At 39.3% G+C, this 18,912-nt stretch overlaps 1 protein-coding gene across 4 annotated transcripts in view; it reads right to left on the bottom strand.

Annotated features, from left to right (window-relative positions):
- ADAMTSL1 (ADAMTS like 1) overlaps nt 1-18,912 on the bottom strand; it is an 879,784-nt gene that overhangs the window by 357,668 nt on the left and 503,204 nt on the right. For all 4 annotated transcript variants that reach the window (XM_079789992.1, XM_079789993.1, XM_079789994.1 and 1 more), the window contains one exon: nt 8,259-8,386. In XM_079789992.1, coding sequence (XP_079646118.1) covers nt 8,259-8,386 — 128 coding nt within the window. The remainder of the gene's footprint in view (nt 1-8,258; nt 8,387-18,912) is intronic.

Here is an 18,912-nt window from a genome sequence, read left to right as displayed (position 1 = left end):
AGGAGTAGAAGAGAAGGAAACGCTGTAAGAATGATTTCAGGCCACGAAGACTCGTTGGCCTCCCAGTTGCTCTAATTTTTGAACCCTGAAACTGTATTAAAATCTTTCGATAATAAACCCAAGATGAAAAGTTTAAAATGAAACCAAATAGCTACCAAAGGAAAGAAACCTTGGCCTTTTGCTGTGAACATGTTTACTTTCACATATTTACTCAAAATTGTATTTGTCACTGCAATGTGTTTGGTCCCTCTGAAAGCTGACGAGGAGTGGGGGCCCGGGGATTGCTGCCTTTGGCTTGACATCCCCGAGCAGGAAGGACATGCACTTTCTAATACATACACACATGCCATAAGGTTTGCAAATGATCTTACATTTGCTCAGTAGCCAAAAGAGGCAAAGAATGAGAATAAAAACAAATGTGTTTTAGCAACACCAAGTCCAACTTTTCCTTCTTCCCCATGAGGAAAATGTATATTATGAAACTCTAGGACTCTCACAACCTCACCCCATACAACCCTGGAGCTGGGAATTTATGAATTATTTTGGCTAGAGACAAAAGTTCTTCAATCCGCCCATATCGTCCAGATGTCCGTTGCAAAATGGGAGCCTGGAGAATCTCATTTTTCTTTAAAACCATTCACATGAAGAACAACTTTTGGTCCTCTTCCTATCTGGCAGCAGAATGGGTTTTGAGTGCATATGCGGAGGAGAAAGGACCCCTCTCCCTCAGGGTCACACATTCAATTGTAGAGTTGAAGGGCACCTTAGATATTTGCCCAATATAAATATTTATGGAGCACCTATTCTGTTCTAGGCGCTGCCCTCTTGACCAGTGAGTCCTACACCAAAGCCCAGAGGTAGGGATTGACTCTGTAGCTGTTTGAGGTTGGCACAGGTAAGCTATTGGCTTTGGCTCATCGTCACACATAAGTAGGATGTTATTTAGCATTCTATACTTATTCTTTCTGCCTCCAGGTAAAGTATCCACCCCCTAATGTATGCAATTCTGGTATCCCTCATTTTTTGCTCTTAGTATCTGGTGTCCCTTTAATTTTTCATTTCAATCTCCGCATCCTTTTACATTTACGATTTTATTTATTTGCATCTTTTTTTCTTAGTCTAGCCAAAGTTTTGTTAATTTTGTTTATCTTTTTCTTAAAACCCTCAAATTTTTTCATTTAGTTGATTTAAAGTATTTTTCTAATCTCTATTTGATTTCTGTTCTAATCTTTATTATTTTCTCCCTTCTGTTAACTGTGAGATTTGTTTGTTTTTCTTTTCCTAGTTCAGCCCAATAACAGTAATAATAAGAAAATTGGTGGCATTTCTATATACTAACAATAAACTACCTGAAAAGGAAATTAACAAAGCAATCCTATTTGCAAATGCATAAAAAATACTTAGAAATAAATTTAACTAGTGCGATGAAAGACTTCTACCCTGAAAACTATAAAACACTGATGAAGGAAATTAAAGAAGACACAGATAAATAGAAATAGATACCGTGCGTGTTCATGGATTGTAAGAGTGAATATTGTTAAAATGTTAATACTCCCTATGTGATCTATGGATTCAATGCACTTTTGAATCCATAGATCCCAATGACATTATTTACAGGAATAGAAAAAACAATCCTAAAATTCATATGGAACTCCAAAAGATCCCAAATAGCCAAACCAATCCTGAGAAAGAGTAATAAAACTGGAGGCATCACACTTCCTGATTTCAAACTAAGTTATAAAATTATAGTATCAAAACAGCATGGTATTATATAAAAACAGACATATAGATCAGTGAAGCAGAATAGAGAATCTTGAAATATGTTTAGGTTAACTAATATGAATCCATTAACTAACCTTTGACAAGGGTGTATGAAAGGGTAACCTCTTCAATAAATGATGTCAGGAAAACTAAATATCCACATACATAAGAATGAAACTGGGCCCTTATCTCACATCAAATATTAAAATGAGCTAACAATGGACAAAAGATTAAATGCAAGACCTCAAACTGTAAAACTACTAGAAGAAAACAGGAAAAAAGCTTCTTGACTTTGGTCATGGCAATGATTATTTTGGTTATGACACTCACTAAAAGCATAGGCAGGAAAAGCAAAAATAGACAAGCAGAGCTAGATCAAACCAAAATATCCTGCACAGCAAAGGAAAACATTCAACAGCATAAAAAGGCAGCATACGTAATGGAAGAAAGTATTTGCAAGCCATACATCTGATAAGAGCTTAGTATTCAAAATATAAACGAAAATCCTACAACTCAATAGTAAAAAAATCAAATAATCCAATACAAATAGGTTAAGGACCTGAATAGGTATTTCCCAAATAATACGTACATATGGCCAATATGCACATGGAAAGGTGCACAATATCCTATTCATCAAGAAAATGCAAGTCAAAACCACAATGAGCAACCAGCTCATACCTGTTAGAATGGCTGTTATAAAAATCACAAAAGGTAACACGTGCTGGTAAGAAATGTAAAGAAAAAGGAACCCTTGTATATTGTTGGTGGAGATATAAATTGGTTAAGGACATTATGAAAAACAGTATGGAGGTTCCCCCCAAAACTAAAAATATAACTATGATATGACCCAGCAACCTCACTTCTGGGAATATATATCCAAAGGAAATGAAATCTTGATCTCAGTGAGGTATCTGCACCCATGTTCACTGCAGCATTATGCATAATAGCCAAGACATGGAAACAGCTTAAGTGTACTTTGACAACAGATGAATGGATAAAGAATATTTGGGGTGTGTGTGTGTGTGTGTGTGTGTGTGTGTGTGTGTGTGGAGAGAGAGAGAGAGAGAGAGAGAGAGAGAGAGAGAGAGAGAGAGAGAGAGAGAGACAGACAGACAAAGGAATATTATGTAGTATTAACAAAAAAGAAAATCCTGTCCATTGTGATAACATGGAGGAACCTGGAGGGCTAAATGAAATAAGCCAGACACAAAAAGACAAATACTGCATAATCTCACTTATACGTGGAATCTAAAATCGTGAAACTCAGAAGCAGAGAGTAGAATGGTGGTTTGCCAGGGAAATTAGAAGATATTGGTCAAAGGATACAAAGTTTCAGTTATGGAAGATGAAAGTGTTTTGGAGATCTAACAGATGGCATGGTGACAATAGTTAACAATGCTGTATTGTATACTTGAAATTTGCGAAGAAAACATATTTTAAATTAATTTTTTTCAATATACACTCTCACACACACAGTAAATATGTAGAGGTGATAGATAAATTATTTAGCTTGATAGTGTTCATCTTTTCCAGATGTATACACATATCAAAACATCAAGTTGTATACCTTAAATATATATGTTTTACATTTCAAAGATATCACAATAAAGCAGTGAAAGAAAATTATGAAGGAATAAAAACTTCAGAAAGGCAATTGAACTAACCACATAAGGAATTTTTAAATAAAGAGAAAGAGATAGCCAATAGTTACAGAATCCCAACATGGCTAGGAAAGGGTATAGACACCAAACACATTTTCAACATCTTTTATTCCAACAAACAGGTTTATGGGATAAACCAAGCCATAAATTGGTCCCAAACATTCAGTCATTGGCCTTAGTGGATTCTCCCCTTGAAAGAAGATCAGATCTTGGAACAAAACATTCCTCTAAGATATATGACCTGGAATATTAGAAGTCTTGGTAATACATTTAGACTAGGCTTTGACCCAAAAAGTAAAAGGAAGGCAACCGCAAACTCTCAAACATAAATCCCAAAATGTGAAACCTCCTTTAACACAATGAAAAGACCACCTCGTATAAAAGACATGAAGAGTCAGACCCACTCTGAACTTGTATATCTTTCCTTTAAACAAAAACTCAAACATTTCCAAGGAAAACAAGGCTGATAACATGCAATACTAGATGAAGAAAAACAGATTAATCCTGTTTTGGGGCTCACTTGAACTGAAAGTTCTGAAACGTCTTGAAACAAGCCTTAATTAGATGTATGACAGAGATGAGATAACTTTAAAAAAAATATTTGTTTAAGAAGCTAAACTTAACATTAACTTTTTTCTTTTGGTATTTATTATTATGTGGTATAGAAATTAATTGCTAACTAAAGTTTATGTTAGTGTTAACTATCAATATTTTTATTGGAGAAAAATTGTTTGCAATAAAAAAAAATCAGAAAAACTAGCCCTCTCCCCCTTAGCTCAATTATTATGAAATGAGGTGATTAGAATGATCTTCCTCATTCCTGTGAGATAAGACTCCTTGAGGTTATTTATTTTAATTTTCTGTGTTTATATTGAGACCATTGTGGCAGCCATATCCCTTTGGAATAACATCATAATCTTACTTTTGTAGGCACCTCCATAGTGTGATGATTTTATCTTTTGTTTATCTAACAATTTTATTCAACTCAAAATTTATTAACTCTTAAAAAGTGCTTGCATATTTTCTAGATAGGCTGCTTTTTGCTCTTTGGATATATATGAATTTGACACGCCCTTCATTTAATCCGTTGGGATTTAACAAAATATTTATATTTTGAATATATTAATTTTAATTCATTAAGCCACACTGCTAACTAACCTGCATATTAACGTGGCATTTCATAAAGTAAAAAAGGTCATAAAAGACCTTTAAATCTTCTTCAGTCACCAATGCAATGGATGACATCACATTTAAGAGCATCAGCTATCTGACCCACTGCCATTTCAGATAAGGAGCAGTTTCTTCCGTTGACCTTGGTCTTGGCATAGACCTACTACAGTGGTATATATCACATTAAAACACACTGTTCTTAAGAGCCTTATGCATCTGGAACTCCTTACGGGCAAAACTAAATTAACTGGCTGAAGACAAACCTAGAGCTCTCAGAGACAGATCTTTAGTATCAAATTCTAAAAAATATGCTTAAGTAATTTAGGTTGAAGAAGGATTGTTTCCACTAAAGAACATACACTAGGTAGGTCAATGAGGAAAATGAATTTGCTAAAACTGTTATTTCAGAGTATTTAGTGGGAAAGGTGAAGAACTGGAAAGAGAAGAAGCAGCTTTTCCGGTTGTGGGTACATTATTTAATTCACTTGAAATAAAATAAAGAACCATCATAAAGTACAAGTAGATATAGTCTGTTTTCTAATTAAAATAAAAGCAGACATTACATAGTGCCACTTGCTTATACAAGATTAGCAACCGCTGCATTAGCAGAGTTACTCAATAAAACATAATATAATCTTATAGAAATTAGTAAATGTTGTAGAAAAAAGTTGATACAGTGCCTTTCTTCAGTGCTCAAAACAGGGTTTCATATAAAGAGAATTATCAAAGCTCCAAAACCAGAAATTGGGAATATCAAGCACTGCTTACTTTCTGTGAGCCTCGGGGAAAGGATGAGGGAGTCACCAAGGGAAGATTTCTGCTCAGTATCTCCCGGGTCAGAGGTCTCCCCCAGCATTAAAGCACTGCCCGTTGAGAGTGAAGGATTTAATACTTAATGCTTGTCTGTATTTTCACTCTGTTTTGCCTCCACTGATTTGTGTATCCCTGTATCCACAAAACAATCACTCAGAGAAGATGTTATCAGCTCAGAAGGTTAACCAAGCCTCCTTACAAGCTCCCAGTCCACAGGAAACATCATGAACTCCAGAAGTTGAGCAGTTATCTATTGAATAAAATTGGGTATTGTAGCTCTCTTTACAATTCTATCATGTTGGGAGTAGAATAATTTTTAGGTGGTAGAGTTAAAAATATTACAACTAAGTGTGCCCTAAGAGAGCATAGGACCAGGGCTAAGAAACTTGGCCTGGCAGGTTAATTCAGCAGATGGATGGGATTTATTTGGGCTGAAGTTGAATGCCTACCATTAGACTATGACACACACATTCCAGTTACCTGCTGGGTTCTAGAAACCCATACATTCACAGTCTCTGATCTTTCCCATTAGTATAAGGTGACTGAACTAAATTTAAATGCCTACATCTGTGGAGCGGAGATGAGAGAAAAGCCATTAAGTTCATTAGCCATTATAAAACAAATATGAAAGCCATAGACCAAGCATGCCAAACTCATGGCCCGCGGGCTGCATGCCTCGTTTATTTGGCTCGTGTTAGCCTTTGAGTTTGACATGCTTGCCATAGACCATCATGGTAGATTGCAAAAATGATCCCAATCCTTCACCCTCCCTACATGGCATGCTTTCCATGTAATAATTTTGCTTTCTCACTTTGACTCTAGTCTTGGCCAGATGACTTACTTTGACCAATGTGCATTTTTAAAAAATCATAACAGGATTATTTATCTGTACCCCAGCACATGTTTTGACACCGTTCTTCAATAGGGGTTGTGTTGTGAGGTCAGTTTACACTCAGCTGTACTATTCTGGTTCTAGGACAAACGACACATATGTCAATTCAGTCGTTCAGTCTGTTCTTTCAGTATTCCTTTATGTTCTTACTGGATTTGGAAATGCCATCTGTTTGGCGGCTCCTCCCTTCATCAAGTCCCTAGAAAACGGGTGGTCCACTCCACTCCCATTTTACACTTTCCTTTCTAGCCCAGTATGTGTTTACTGGATGTAATTTGAAAGTCAATTAGAGATATGTATTCCATAAATTTATAACTTTAGAATTCATATTCCATTTCACATAACACCAATATTTGGTAAAATGTGGAACGACAGAGTTTTACTTGTGATATTAATTTATTCCTTAAGTGGCTTCTCAGCCTCTCACTCAATAAAATATTCGCACAGCGTTACATTCACTGAGCCAACATGAACGTTCCCATGCATTTCTTCCTAGCTTTGTGAGACACATGTTTTGGCTCATCCCTAAAGAACACTCAAGCATGCTAATTTGATAAAGCTGCATAATGCGAACATTCCAAATTTGTACACTTTGGCCTTACTGGTGGATGTTTATTATCCGTTATGCCTCAGAGTGCTATCACCACGTAGCATCATGTAGTGCAGATGAAGAGAACAGGTAAAACATAAAAATGAAAGGCCTATTCTTCCCAGCTCAGGGATCTGGTTTGATATGAAGCTGATCTCTAAAGAAGATAAACAAACTTGGCTACAACCCAATAGGCCCATCTTCCATGCAGACCCAAACATCAGAATAGCTAAATACCAGAATAACTCTGGTTTCCTTCAAGATATTCCCTTTAGCCATTTTTTTTCAGGGTATATCATCTCCACTGGACTTGTGTCTAGAACCAAAATGGTCTGTAGTTATCATTGGATCCAGTGAAGAAATATCTGTTGAGCTCCTAATATCTGGCAGACCCTGTGCAGGCCTGGGGGATACAAAAGGAATAAGACTAGACCCCGATTTTCAAGAAATTCTCACTCTTGTTAGAATAAGTTCACGTTTTCCTGAACTTACATCTCACCACTTTCTGCTGTTTATGAAAAGTCTAGAAGAATCAGAGGTGTATGTTTTTTCCTTCTTCTGTTTCATGCTTTATAATATGTAATAATTTTTACCAAACCTTTTGCTTGCCACATATAACACTTTTCACTGTGGAATAAAATCTTTCTTTGAAAAATATTACTAGGGTACGTATTTTATATTTTAGAGTTTGGAGAAAAATCTACTCACAGACCACACAACTCAAGAAGTGGCTATGAATTATTATTGTAAGTAAAGACTTTCCACTGTAACACCTTAGGCCTTTTCTTTTCAGTTGAGAAGCCATTAACCACTCCCACTTCCACCTTCATCATCACTCTCACTATGCATGCCCCGATTCCCACTGCTTATTTATTCCTCCAAATCTTCTTATAGTCAAAATCCATGAAAATGAATGGCCTTAGGAAACTTTTGGCCATTCCAATATCTAAAAAAACTAAACCAATATACCGTTCATTTGCAAAGGATTTGGTAACATCGGAATCCAACATACACTTTATTCATGTTCATATTGTTGCTATTATTGTCACTATGATTAAAACAGCAAAATGTATAACATAATAGAGAGCTAAAGGTGCTAGGTCCACTTCTATTAAGTTCCCCTCCTAGTTCTAACCTAAAAACATTAACAAAATTTGCTTGGTAAATGGGATAAATTGTGTATTGCTTATTATATGAGTACATAAAATACCTAGCTGAAGATAGACATATTTAATCATGTGTACATTCCTTGCACCCCTTCATCTGGATTTGTTTGCAACAAAATGCTCTGCGTAACCCCAACCACAAGAGTAGGTCTCGAGCCTGCTGCCTCTGGGCCTTAACAAAAGCCCCCGGTGGGTACAGGACTTACTTGCTGCTGAGACAGCGTCTTAGTGAGTAGGAGGCGCCCCCACCGCAGGTGCGTGAACACTCGCTCCATGAGCCCCAGGCGTCCCACAGGCTGTCCCTGTCCTCCTCGGAGCGTGTTGTTCTGGAGCTCTGTGGGAAACAAGAGGATGATCAGTCTCGGGTCCCCAACGAACCTTGAAACACATGACCTCACACGCTGGTGGCCTGTATGTCTGTACATGGTGGGCTTTCTGGGGAGGAAAGCATGCATCAGCTTCCTTCCGATGTAGTAACGTATGTATGTTAGGGGAGAAGACTATTTCAGCTTAGGGACCCTAGGTAATGACTGATAGAGTAAATGGGAAAAGGGGCCAAAAAAGAAGAATCTGGCTTAGTGGGAGGTAAATTGCAATCAAGTCACAATTTTGGCCAGAGTTCACGAGCCTACTTTTCATCTCTTTGTGAAGAGAGAAGCTGCTCTCAGGGAGGCTTCTGCTCTGAGAAACTGGACATGTGCACTACTACCAGCACTGCTTTCCGGAACAACTGTTTATGCAACTGACAGTGTGTTGTTGTTGTTGTTTTTTTAAGAAGCAATGTTATTCTCAGTTTTCAGATTTGTTCATGAAAGCAACTGCCTGGAGTGACTTTAGCAGAGACTGACTTCAGACAGATCGACACACTTGTTACTGACAAGCTTCCCCATGAAAGCTGCATCTGCTGTCAGGAAAGTCGTTACCCACAGGCCTAATGTGGCGCTTCATGTTTCATACACAGAAGAGTCAAGGATAAAATCTGCGCTATGGTTAGTAGAACAGGCTCTGGAGTTAAAACTGTCCGGTTTGAATACGGATTCTGGTTTTCACTGTGTGTCCTTGAACCTCCTTGCACTTCAATTTCTCTTTCTATAAAAGGATGATAGTGTTATAACTACACTACCTCCCATGCGCGCGCGCACACACACACACACACACACACACACACCCTGTAGGAGGATTAGCTAAATGAACTTAGCCTAGGACTAGTTCCAGAGTAAAGCAATCAATCATAAATATTACCTGTGATTACTATGTTATTATAAATTGAGAATATGTCATATATGTATTTACATAGTTATGCTAGTCTTCTGGGTTATAATAACAAAATACCAGCCTGGTTAGCTTAAAAACAACAGAAATTAATTTTCTCACAGTTTTGGGAGATAAAAGCCCAAGATGAGGGTGCCAGCATGGTTAGTCCCTGGTGGGAGCTCTCCCCGTGGGTTGTAGATGGCTGACTTCTCACTGTGTGCTCACACAGTCTCCACTTTGTGTTAGCATGGAGAGAGTGTGAGCAAACTCGCTGGTGTCTCCTCTGAAAAGGGCACTAATCCCATCATGAGGGCCCTACCCTCATGACCTCAGCTAACCCTAATTACCACCCATAGAACCCATCTCCAAATATTATTATATTGAGACTTCAACATATGAGGGGGTGGGGCAGGACTCAATTCAATCCATAGCAACAGTTCTACAAATAGCTCATGTAAATTGTGGCCAAATCATTTTACTGAATAAACCGAATGTGATATCTAAACATTAAAGGTGGTAGCTTCTCATGTCAATCAAAGACATACATAGGACAAATATTAAAATTTCAAAACTACATTTGTAAAAACCAAACCATTAAGAAAATGTGGCCCTAACTGATTTGGCTCAGTGGATAGAGCGTCAGCCTGCAGACTGAAGGGTCCCAGGTTCGATTCCGATCAAGGGCATGTACCCTGGTTGCAGGCACATCCCCAGTAGGGGGTGTGCAGGAGGCAGCTGGTCGATGTTTCTCTCTCATCGATGTTTCTGGCTCTCTATCCATTTCCCTTCCTCTCTGTAAAAAATCAATAAAATATATTTTTTTAAAAAAAGAAAAGAAAATGTGCATGTCAGGCAATATAGCAATTTCATGTTCTGTTTTCTCCCTGAAGAGAGAGCATAGGCAGTGTGGAATACTGGGAAAGCATGGGGCAGGGAGCGACAGAAGGGTAACTGCTCACAAAGCACGTGAAAACTTGACATGATGTAAGTCAACACCACCAGCACACAGTAGGCTCATAAATGGTAGCTCTTATTAGCATGTTTAAATTACTTTCTCATGCCCTGCCTAGTCGTACTTAGGGTTATGTTATCCAAGCAGGAGGGGCCTCTGGAAAAAGCAAAGGATATCCTCTCCTCCCCAGAAAACTAAATCAGTTGCTGTGGGGCTCAGGTGCCAAATAGATGACTTCTTGTAAGTTTTAAACCTGGTACAAATTAAGCCAGAAACATGGCCTTAGAGTGCTGTATCAAGGGTTGGTTAATTGGCATGTGCTTTATTTAGATTATTAAGTAATTTCCAGGGCAGTGTGATAGATAGTGGTTGAGAGCAGGGAGTATGGGCCTGCTCAGCCTGGGGTGGAATACTGCTCTAGAGAATCCTAACTGAGATCTCTTTATGATTCAGTTATTTCTAAATCATAAAATGGAGATAATAAAGATACCCACATCACTGAAACATTATGAGGATTAAAATAGCTAATATATATTTATATGCATAACCTATGGACACAGATAATAGTGCCTTAAAGGCCTTGGGTGGGGCAGGAGCCAGGTGGAGGAAGGTAATGGGGCAAAAATGGAGGTCATCTGTAATACTCTCAATAATAAAAATACATTTAAAAAATATATGAAAAGCACATAAAGTGGAAACAATCCAAATGTCCATGGGTAGATGAATGAATAAATAAAATTGTGGCATAACCATATAATGGAATATTACTCAGCCTTAAAAAGGAAGGAGATTCTGACACATGCTATAACATGATTGAAGTTTTGTGGACATTATGCTAAGTGAAAATAAGCCCAACACAAAAGGACAAATATGATATGATTCCACTTATATGAGGTACCTAGAGCAGTCAAATTCATAGAGACAGAAATTAGAATGGTGGTTGCTAGGGGCTGGAGAAAGGGAGGAAAGGAGATGGATACAGAGTTTCAGTTTGAGAAGATGAAAATAATTCTGGAGATAGGAGGTTTTGTGACTGTACTTTATGCCAATAATGTGAATGTACTTTATGCCACTGAACTATACACAAATGATCAAAATGGTAACTTTCATGTTATGCATATTATACCAAAACAAAAAAGCAAATACATATATTTTAAAAAGCTCATAGGGACTAAATAATAAACACTGTATAAGCATTGAATGCTATTATTATTTAACACTAGAGGCCCGGTGCATGAATTTGTACATGGGTGGGGTCCCTCAGCCTGGTCGGTGATCGAGGCCTATGGGGGGGGGGGGGAGCTGGCCAGTGGCAGGAGGGACCCCGGGAGGTTGGCCAGCTGACCCCCGGAACAGGGCCTATTGGGAGGGCCGACCGGCTGGGGGGAGAGACCACGGGAGGTTGGCCAGCCATGGGGGGAGGAGGCTGCAGGAGGTTGGCCAGCAGGGGGGAGGGGCCGCGGAAGGTTGGCTGTGGGAGCGCACTGACCATCGGGGCAGCAGCTACTGTGTTGAGTGTCTGCGCCCCCTGGTGGTCAGTGTGTGTCATAGCAACTGGCCGACCAGTCATTCAGCGTATCAGTCGCTTAGGCTTTTATATATATAGATTACTTATTCACATCATTTATAAACATATTTGGGCTCGGAAAGGCTCTAGGAGGTATACTGGGAAGGTACACGTGTTTTTCTTCTTCTTTGTCCTGAGCTCAGTTGAGACACTGTACTCTAAAGGGATCATCTCTGAAAATCCTGACTTTCCCACAGCAGAACCTCCCGGAGACCTGCCACGTTGCTTGGCCCGGAAACCTGACCTGCCAGGAGTTTGAGGTGGCATAGAATGGGTAACAGAAACACACTGGTTATTGCAAAGCCTGTCCTTCCTAAAGGAAGTATTTATTGAGGTTTAGGATTAATAAAATCAGTCTCTACTCATGGCAATGTGGGGTCCTCTGTTTCCAGAGCTTCATTAAGTAGTGAGGCAAAGAAAGCTTTTGGCCATTGAAGTATACCAAGCCTCTTCTCCATACACCCATTAAATCATTCCTCAGATATTAAAAAAGTTTGTGCTGCATCTCCTCACTCCCCTGTTGCTTGCTCTGTATGATTGGAACATGGCTCAGCTGAGACAGTACTTGCCTGCTACAGTAACTATTTGTGTGACAAACATACCTTGTACAATCCAGTTTCCCTCATTTTATTAAAATTAAATATGACTGAGATAAAAACCAACATCGCAAATGCTAGGATTCATGAAATAATGAAAATGACCAAGATGAGTGATACTGTCCAATTACTACAACTGCAAGATAAATAAATAAACATAAAAAAATCCACATGAGAGATTCCCATGTGAACTCCAGTCCCATGTGAGATAAGAACACCAGAATGCCAAATCTTGGGGATGTTTCTCTTTGGCTGCTCTGTGGCTAAGATATTTAGGAAATAATGTGGAATTGAGATTTTTGTTTTCTAGATAAGCAAATTGTTTCATACTCTGTGGGGCAGTTGCTTGATCTTTTTCATGTGCCTTGTTTAAAGAGCACTGAGGTGAGATCTCACTGCCTAACCATCTTCCCTCATCACAAGTTCACAAGTTTCAGCACAACTAGACATGCCCAGTGCGCACATTTCTCGGAAAGAGATTGCACAGTATCCCAGAAGCCGGTCATGGGCCTATTTCTCAAGCTGAAACGAACGATTCATTTCAACTGAACCCATGTTCAATGTTAGAAAATGTAAAGTGGTTTTCCTCATCTTTAACTGTGCTAGCTTTTTACATCTATAATCCAAAGTGGCATCTCAGCAATGCCTTTCAGGTCATTTAAGACCTAGAAGTATTTGCTTATTAGTTTTGAAGAGGACCTTCCATAGAAACAATGTGCCTGCTTCAGGTGGGACCTGTACTTATTTCTCTCTTACTTTGGACTGCGCAGTCCTCTTCATTCCACAGTAGCAGTTTTAAAAAGTAAAAATTTTGAATTGCATCTAGCAAGAGAAACTGAAGCAGAGGGAAATAATGAGTTGCCTAAAAGCAACGATGATTCCTTTTGAGCTTAAAATTCTAAGGTTTTCTAACACACCCCAGTTATTCAATTTAGAAAAAGTCTAGCTATTTCTAAATCTTTGGTGCCACATGATGATCTTTGAATGTAGTACTGATGATGACTTTTAAGTCAGCTACTTGTTAAAAACTCATCCATCAACTCCCCAGTTCCATCCATCCATTGCTCCTGGTCAGTCAAGTGGCTCTACACCTCAGGCAAGGCCAATTGCATGCAATGTACAGGCATGCCTCATTTTATTGTGCTCTGCTTTATTGCACTTCACAGACGTGTTTTTGCAAATGGAAGACAAAACCCTTCACCAACAAAAAGATTACGACTTGCTTTATTGCCATGCACTCTTTATTGCGGTGGTCTGGAGTGGAACCAGCAATATCTCTGAGGTATGCCTATAGATTGTGGCCATAGATCATTAAATACCTCCTAGGAATATCAGAAGAAAATTAAAAGAGCTTCTCTAAGTCCATCGACCTCAGAATGGTGTCATTTCCTCGCCATTACTGGCTTATCTAAATGTGGTTTCCAGCTGATAGTTTTGTGGTTGATTTCAGGGCCAAATGTAGCAACCAAGTCTCAGGTGATCAGCTTCAAGCCTGACAGCTACAAGTAGTTAAACACTTTGAGTAATCGCATGAAGCTATAGTTTCCCTGCATCTCCCTGCCCAGCAGACACTTAACCTTAGAATGACCTCCCCTGAACCACTTTATCCAGAAACCGCTTTCACTGGAACCTGGACAGGTTATCAAGGACGTATGAAAGATGTTGTAGGATGAAGCACAAATTAGCAATAAAAAGACTCTAGAGTTATATTTGCTCCCCCCGACACATACACAGAGTTCTTGGAAAATATTTTTTCCAAATGTTATAACAAGAGGTCAGGATACACAGAACTAAATGAAAATGAAAGTAGGTGCTGAGGAAATGGATGATAGGTTTTGCAAAATTGAAATCATACAACAGATGAAGTTCTATTATAAGCAAAGTGTTTTTCAGACATCGACAGATCCTCAAAGGTAGCGACATGCGTTACGGGAAGAGGCAAAGAGCGGTTCTTACTGTTTCAACATCAGCAAGAAGGCACTCGAGTCCCTGGCTTTTCTCTCCTCCCAGACAGACAGCATTTAGCGTACGCCATCTGGAGCTGTGTAGGTGACGGTATAAAGTGGATGTCACACACCTCTAAATTAAAAAGAGGGGCGAGTCCTCCCGCGATGAGAGAACCGTGTTTCCTGTGGCGTGCCCATGCAAAGTGGGGAGATCTATAACACAGAAACATCCTGTCCATGGACCAAGCTCTGGAAATGAATCTGCAGATGCCATTTTTAGCTCCCCTACACATCAGGTCTCTATAAATCTTATCTAATCCTTGGCTCCTCGAACAACGTGGAATACTGGTTCTCCCGCCAACTGTACGTGGTAGGGGTTGTGATTCCCTGCTCCTGAGAGCTTACAGACGTTAAGCAGTAACTGGGCTCTTGTAAAAGTCCATTAGCTTTTTGATGTACTTTCTTAAAGAGCAGAGTGTGTGGATACTGAGGCATGAGCCTTCCCAGATATTTGCTGCTGGCTTTGCTGAGGAAATTCGGATCATCTGGTTCTTATCACAGCTGCACTGCTGGGGAATATGATGAACTGCCAGTGACACAGCGCACGGTCTTTCAGAGGCCACTGCCTGAAGCTGTCCCTTGCTACCGAGGAGAAAAGTCAATCCCGTAACACGGTGTAAAAGCTATCTGGGCACAGAAGGCCTTTTGGGTACCTGTCTTCCTTTTCCTTTCACTGTGTGTGTACACACACACACACACACACACACACACACACACAGCCCTTTCACATTCCTGTTAGGGCACCTACTTTGCACCGAAGCCTGGAGGATTGGTGATGAGGGGAAAATGCCGGGATTTACTCAGTATCTATGTGCCAGGAAGTATGCCAGAATTTACACAAATGGTCATATTTAATACCCACAATGAGCCATGTCAAGTTAGAAACCCCCCTCCTCCCCCCGCCACTTTACAAATAAGAGAAGTGAGGCTCACAGAAGTTGAACCGCCTGCATCATGGTGCAGGGGCAAGAGCACAGGCTTGGGAGTCAGACAGACTTGACTAGTCATATTCTAGTGAACTTGACTTAGGCACATCATCCGATCTCTTCGAGTCAAGTTTCTTCATCTGTAAAATGGGAACATTGATACTTTTCTTACTAGGGTGACTATGAAGGTTAACCAAGAGAATGTACAGAAAGCACATGTGGTAGTTTCTGGCATGTTAGTGTTAATTATTTTCTCTCTCTACTCAAGTTGCAAATGCACACACATACACGCATGTACACACACACACCACCTGTCACATAGCTAGTACCTGGTGCAAACATATTTTATATGCATATCTGACAACCTTCTGTGCTGTCTAGCTTCAAATTTTGACCTTCCTTTCCATTTTAAACAGTATTTATCAGTGCATGGATTTTTTTTATAGGACAACAACAACCAATGTTGCTGATTTTCTTTTAAAAAATTACTTTGTCCTCAGAATTCTTTCCCAACTTAGGAATAACAACTTGGGGATGGAATTGAGACAGCTTCATAACTTTATAGAAAACAAAAACCTGACTCTGCTCAATGTCAAATGCTTCAGTAAGGTTTTCATTTCAGAATGATGATAAATTGATTTTTTGCATTCTATCCAAGGGCAAGGCTGGATTATGGCTCATCTGGGAAAGTGCTGAGAAACCTCTGGGCAATTTTGGAGAACTCCACCAGAATACAATTTCACAGCCAGCTGAATTAAAATCTATAATTGCTAATATAAGCAAAGATTAGTATTCAGGAAATTTGTGACTGGTTGTGGAATATTTTGAGTCAGCTTATCTCAAGGAAAGGCATAGTAAAATATTCTATCACTGTCTGTATTACTTTAAAAGCATACTCTTAACAAATAAAAATACTCTGCTTTGTTGCAATACTAAGATATTAATAGAAATATCACCATGCATTTTTAATAGAAATTTTAAACTCTAAGTTTGGATGAAAACATATATACACACACATATATACATATATGTGTATACATATACATACTTGTGGGGTACATCTTATAGACTATCTATCTATCTTAGAAGATTTAGCCATTTTATACTAGAAATAGCATGTCAGCGTGGTTTTCCTTTTCTAGTAGAATCATTTGCTCGATAATAACAACAATAACAGCCAAACACGTGTACCTAGCGGCTGCTCAATTAGAAAGCTGAAAGCAGTAATTCCATTTCTTTCACAAAGGAAAATTGTGCAATAGGAGAATTGTATCCTGTAGAAATTGCAATAATTTTAAAAATCATTTATCCCAAGTTAGCTCCTACTATCTCAATATTTTGCCTAATCTGCAGTCATTTGATGGCACATCCATGCATTATTAATGTGCAAGGTTTAGTACAGAGTAAATGAAACTTAGAATAAGACTTTGTAGCTCTCCAGGATTATCATTGCATGTAACAAATATCTCCCCAACTACACTGCAAACTGTGAGGGAAAGGATGATGCTTTCTACTTTTGAGCTCCCTATAGTTGCTTTCTCATAAATATTCATGTCTAATTGAAATAACTCCTATGTATGTCATTTAAGAGAAAGTGAAGAGATTTGGACAAATACAGGGTAGGGCATAGTTGTGAGTATGCCACGGAGTTTATTCTTATATTATTATTTATTAATTATTGTATTATTTTCCATATGAACAACTATAAACCTACTTTTGCCCAACCCTGCATATAGTAGATGGTGAAATGCTTTGAAGTTTGTTTGACATTTGATTCTCAAAAACATATATAGGGCATGGAATACACATGGGGTGTGGTACGGTCAGGGAGGCAAAGAAAAAAAAAGGGGGAGAGAGAGAGAGAGAGAGAGAGAGAGAGAGAGAGACCAAGACCAGGAGGAGGGAGAGAGATCTAGTTATTTACAATTTTTACAATTTGCAAGTAGTTTCAAGTTCTGGGACTTCATTCTTTTCTCCAGTTCTAACCTGTATCACCAACCCACTCTTTCTTACTAGGATATCAATTTTGTCAAAAAGCAATAGTTCTCTTGATTACCCTATCTCAGTCTCTTCCATAGATAACATTTCCCTGTAGTTTTAACCTGTAACTGTAGCTGTAGGCAACAGCTTGACAAACTGAAACCGTTTTCCAGGTTTTGAAGTTAGGCAGGAAATCATTTTGAGGATCTATTCTGGTCCTAATACTTTTCCATCATCAATGTGAAGCAAACCTTCAAGAGTCCCAGTAACCCAGCAGCACCATGCTTGTCTAGTGTAGACTCATGCTGATAATCAACAGATTTCTTTAGCGTCTATACCCTGCTAAATGCTCCGGGCCGGAAAGCCTTGTAAGGAAGGCACAAAAGGCAAGCAGAAAGTTGACTTGCTGCTTTGAAAGGATGGTCTCCCATCCAGGTTTACCATTTTGAACAGCTCCCTCTTGGATTCTCGGTGTCTACTAGTGATTGCCTATCAGCTCCAGAGCTCACTGCCCCAAACACTCTCCTTCTCAGCTTTTAGAGGGACCTGTTTGTTGCTTTCTCGTGAATATTATGATCTCATACCTCAATCCTTATGATTCTGCTTGTGCTCACTCCCCCGAGTCCAGCCTGGCGCAGCAATGCTGTTCAGGGGATTTATAATTTAATGGGGGAGAGGAATAAAATATTTGACTGCTCAATGTCCTCTATCTTTAATCAGACACCAAGTCCTCTCAACTCCATTTTGAAATGTTTCTCTCTTCCATGCCCATCCTCTCCATCCTTATTTTCATTGCCTTAATTCTGGTTCTAGGATTTCCTGCCCGGAATTTTGCAGACTAGGCTTTCCATCTGATTTTTTGACCTCCAGCCTCTCCTCCTACCAATCTGTTCTCCACATAACTGCCAGTTATCTTTCTAGAATACAGAGCTAAACTGTTCACTCCCTAACAGACTCTCCGTGGTTCCACTCCCTATAGCTGGTAGCATCTAGTAATGGATTCCAGATGGACTGTGAGGACTCAGAAACTGTATGCAACATTTGGGCGTATGTGTGTTATTATCATATTTCTGAAAAGAGGAGTCATAGCTTTCGTCAGATTCTCCAAAAAAAGGTTAAGAATTATTGAGTAGAGGATAATGTCCAAATTGTTAGTGTGGCATACAACACCCTTCCTAACCAGCCCTGAAATTAACGTTCTAGACTCATTTCTGCTGCTCCCGATCACTCATGTCCTCTACACTCCAGTGATGGGGGACTGCTCAGCAAAACAGCCTACATGGAACTCCGTATTCTGTTCCTGACCCTGCTACTGCCTAGATTTCCTTTCTCTCCATCCTCCTCACATCTTTTTACTGTCTTTGACTTGTGTACTCGTGCTCCTGCTTTAAGATACAGCTGCAAAGTCATCTTTGTGTACTTTGAGCTAGGACTTTATATACATGGCTGTTTTTTAATTTGTCAGCCACTGTACTGAAGTTACTTATTTACACATCTATGCCGAGGAATGGACTGTGAGTTTCTTGGGGGCTGTGACAAAGATATACTCAGAGCCTTGTAGAACACCGGATATGTAATC

The sequence above is a fragment of the Cnephaeus nilssonii genome, assembly GCF_951640355.1.
Source record: "Cnephaeus nilssonii genome assembly, chromosome: 14".
Taxonomy (NCBI): Eukaryota; Metazoa; Chordata; class Mammalia; order Chiroptera; family Vespertilionidae; genus Cnephaeus; species Cnephaeus nilssonii.
Note: the sequence above shows the minus strand (reverse complement) of the source record. Positions and strands in the feature narration are given on the sequence as shown.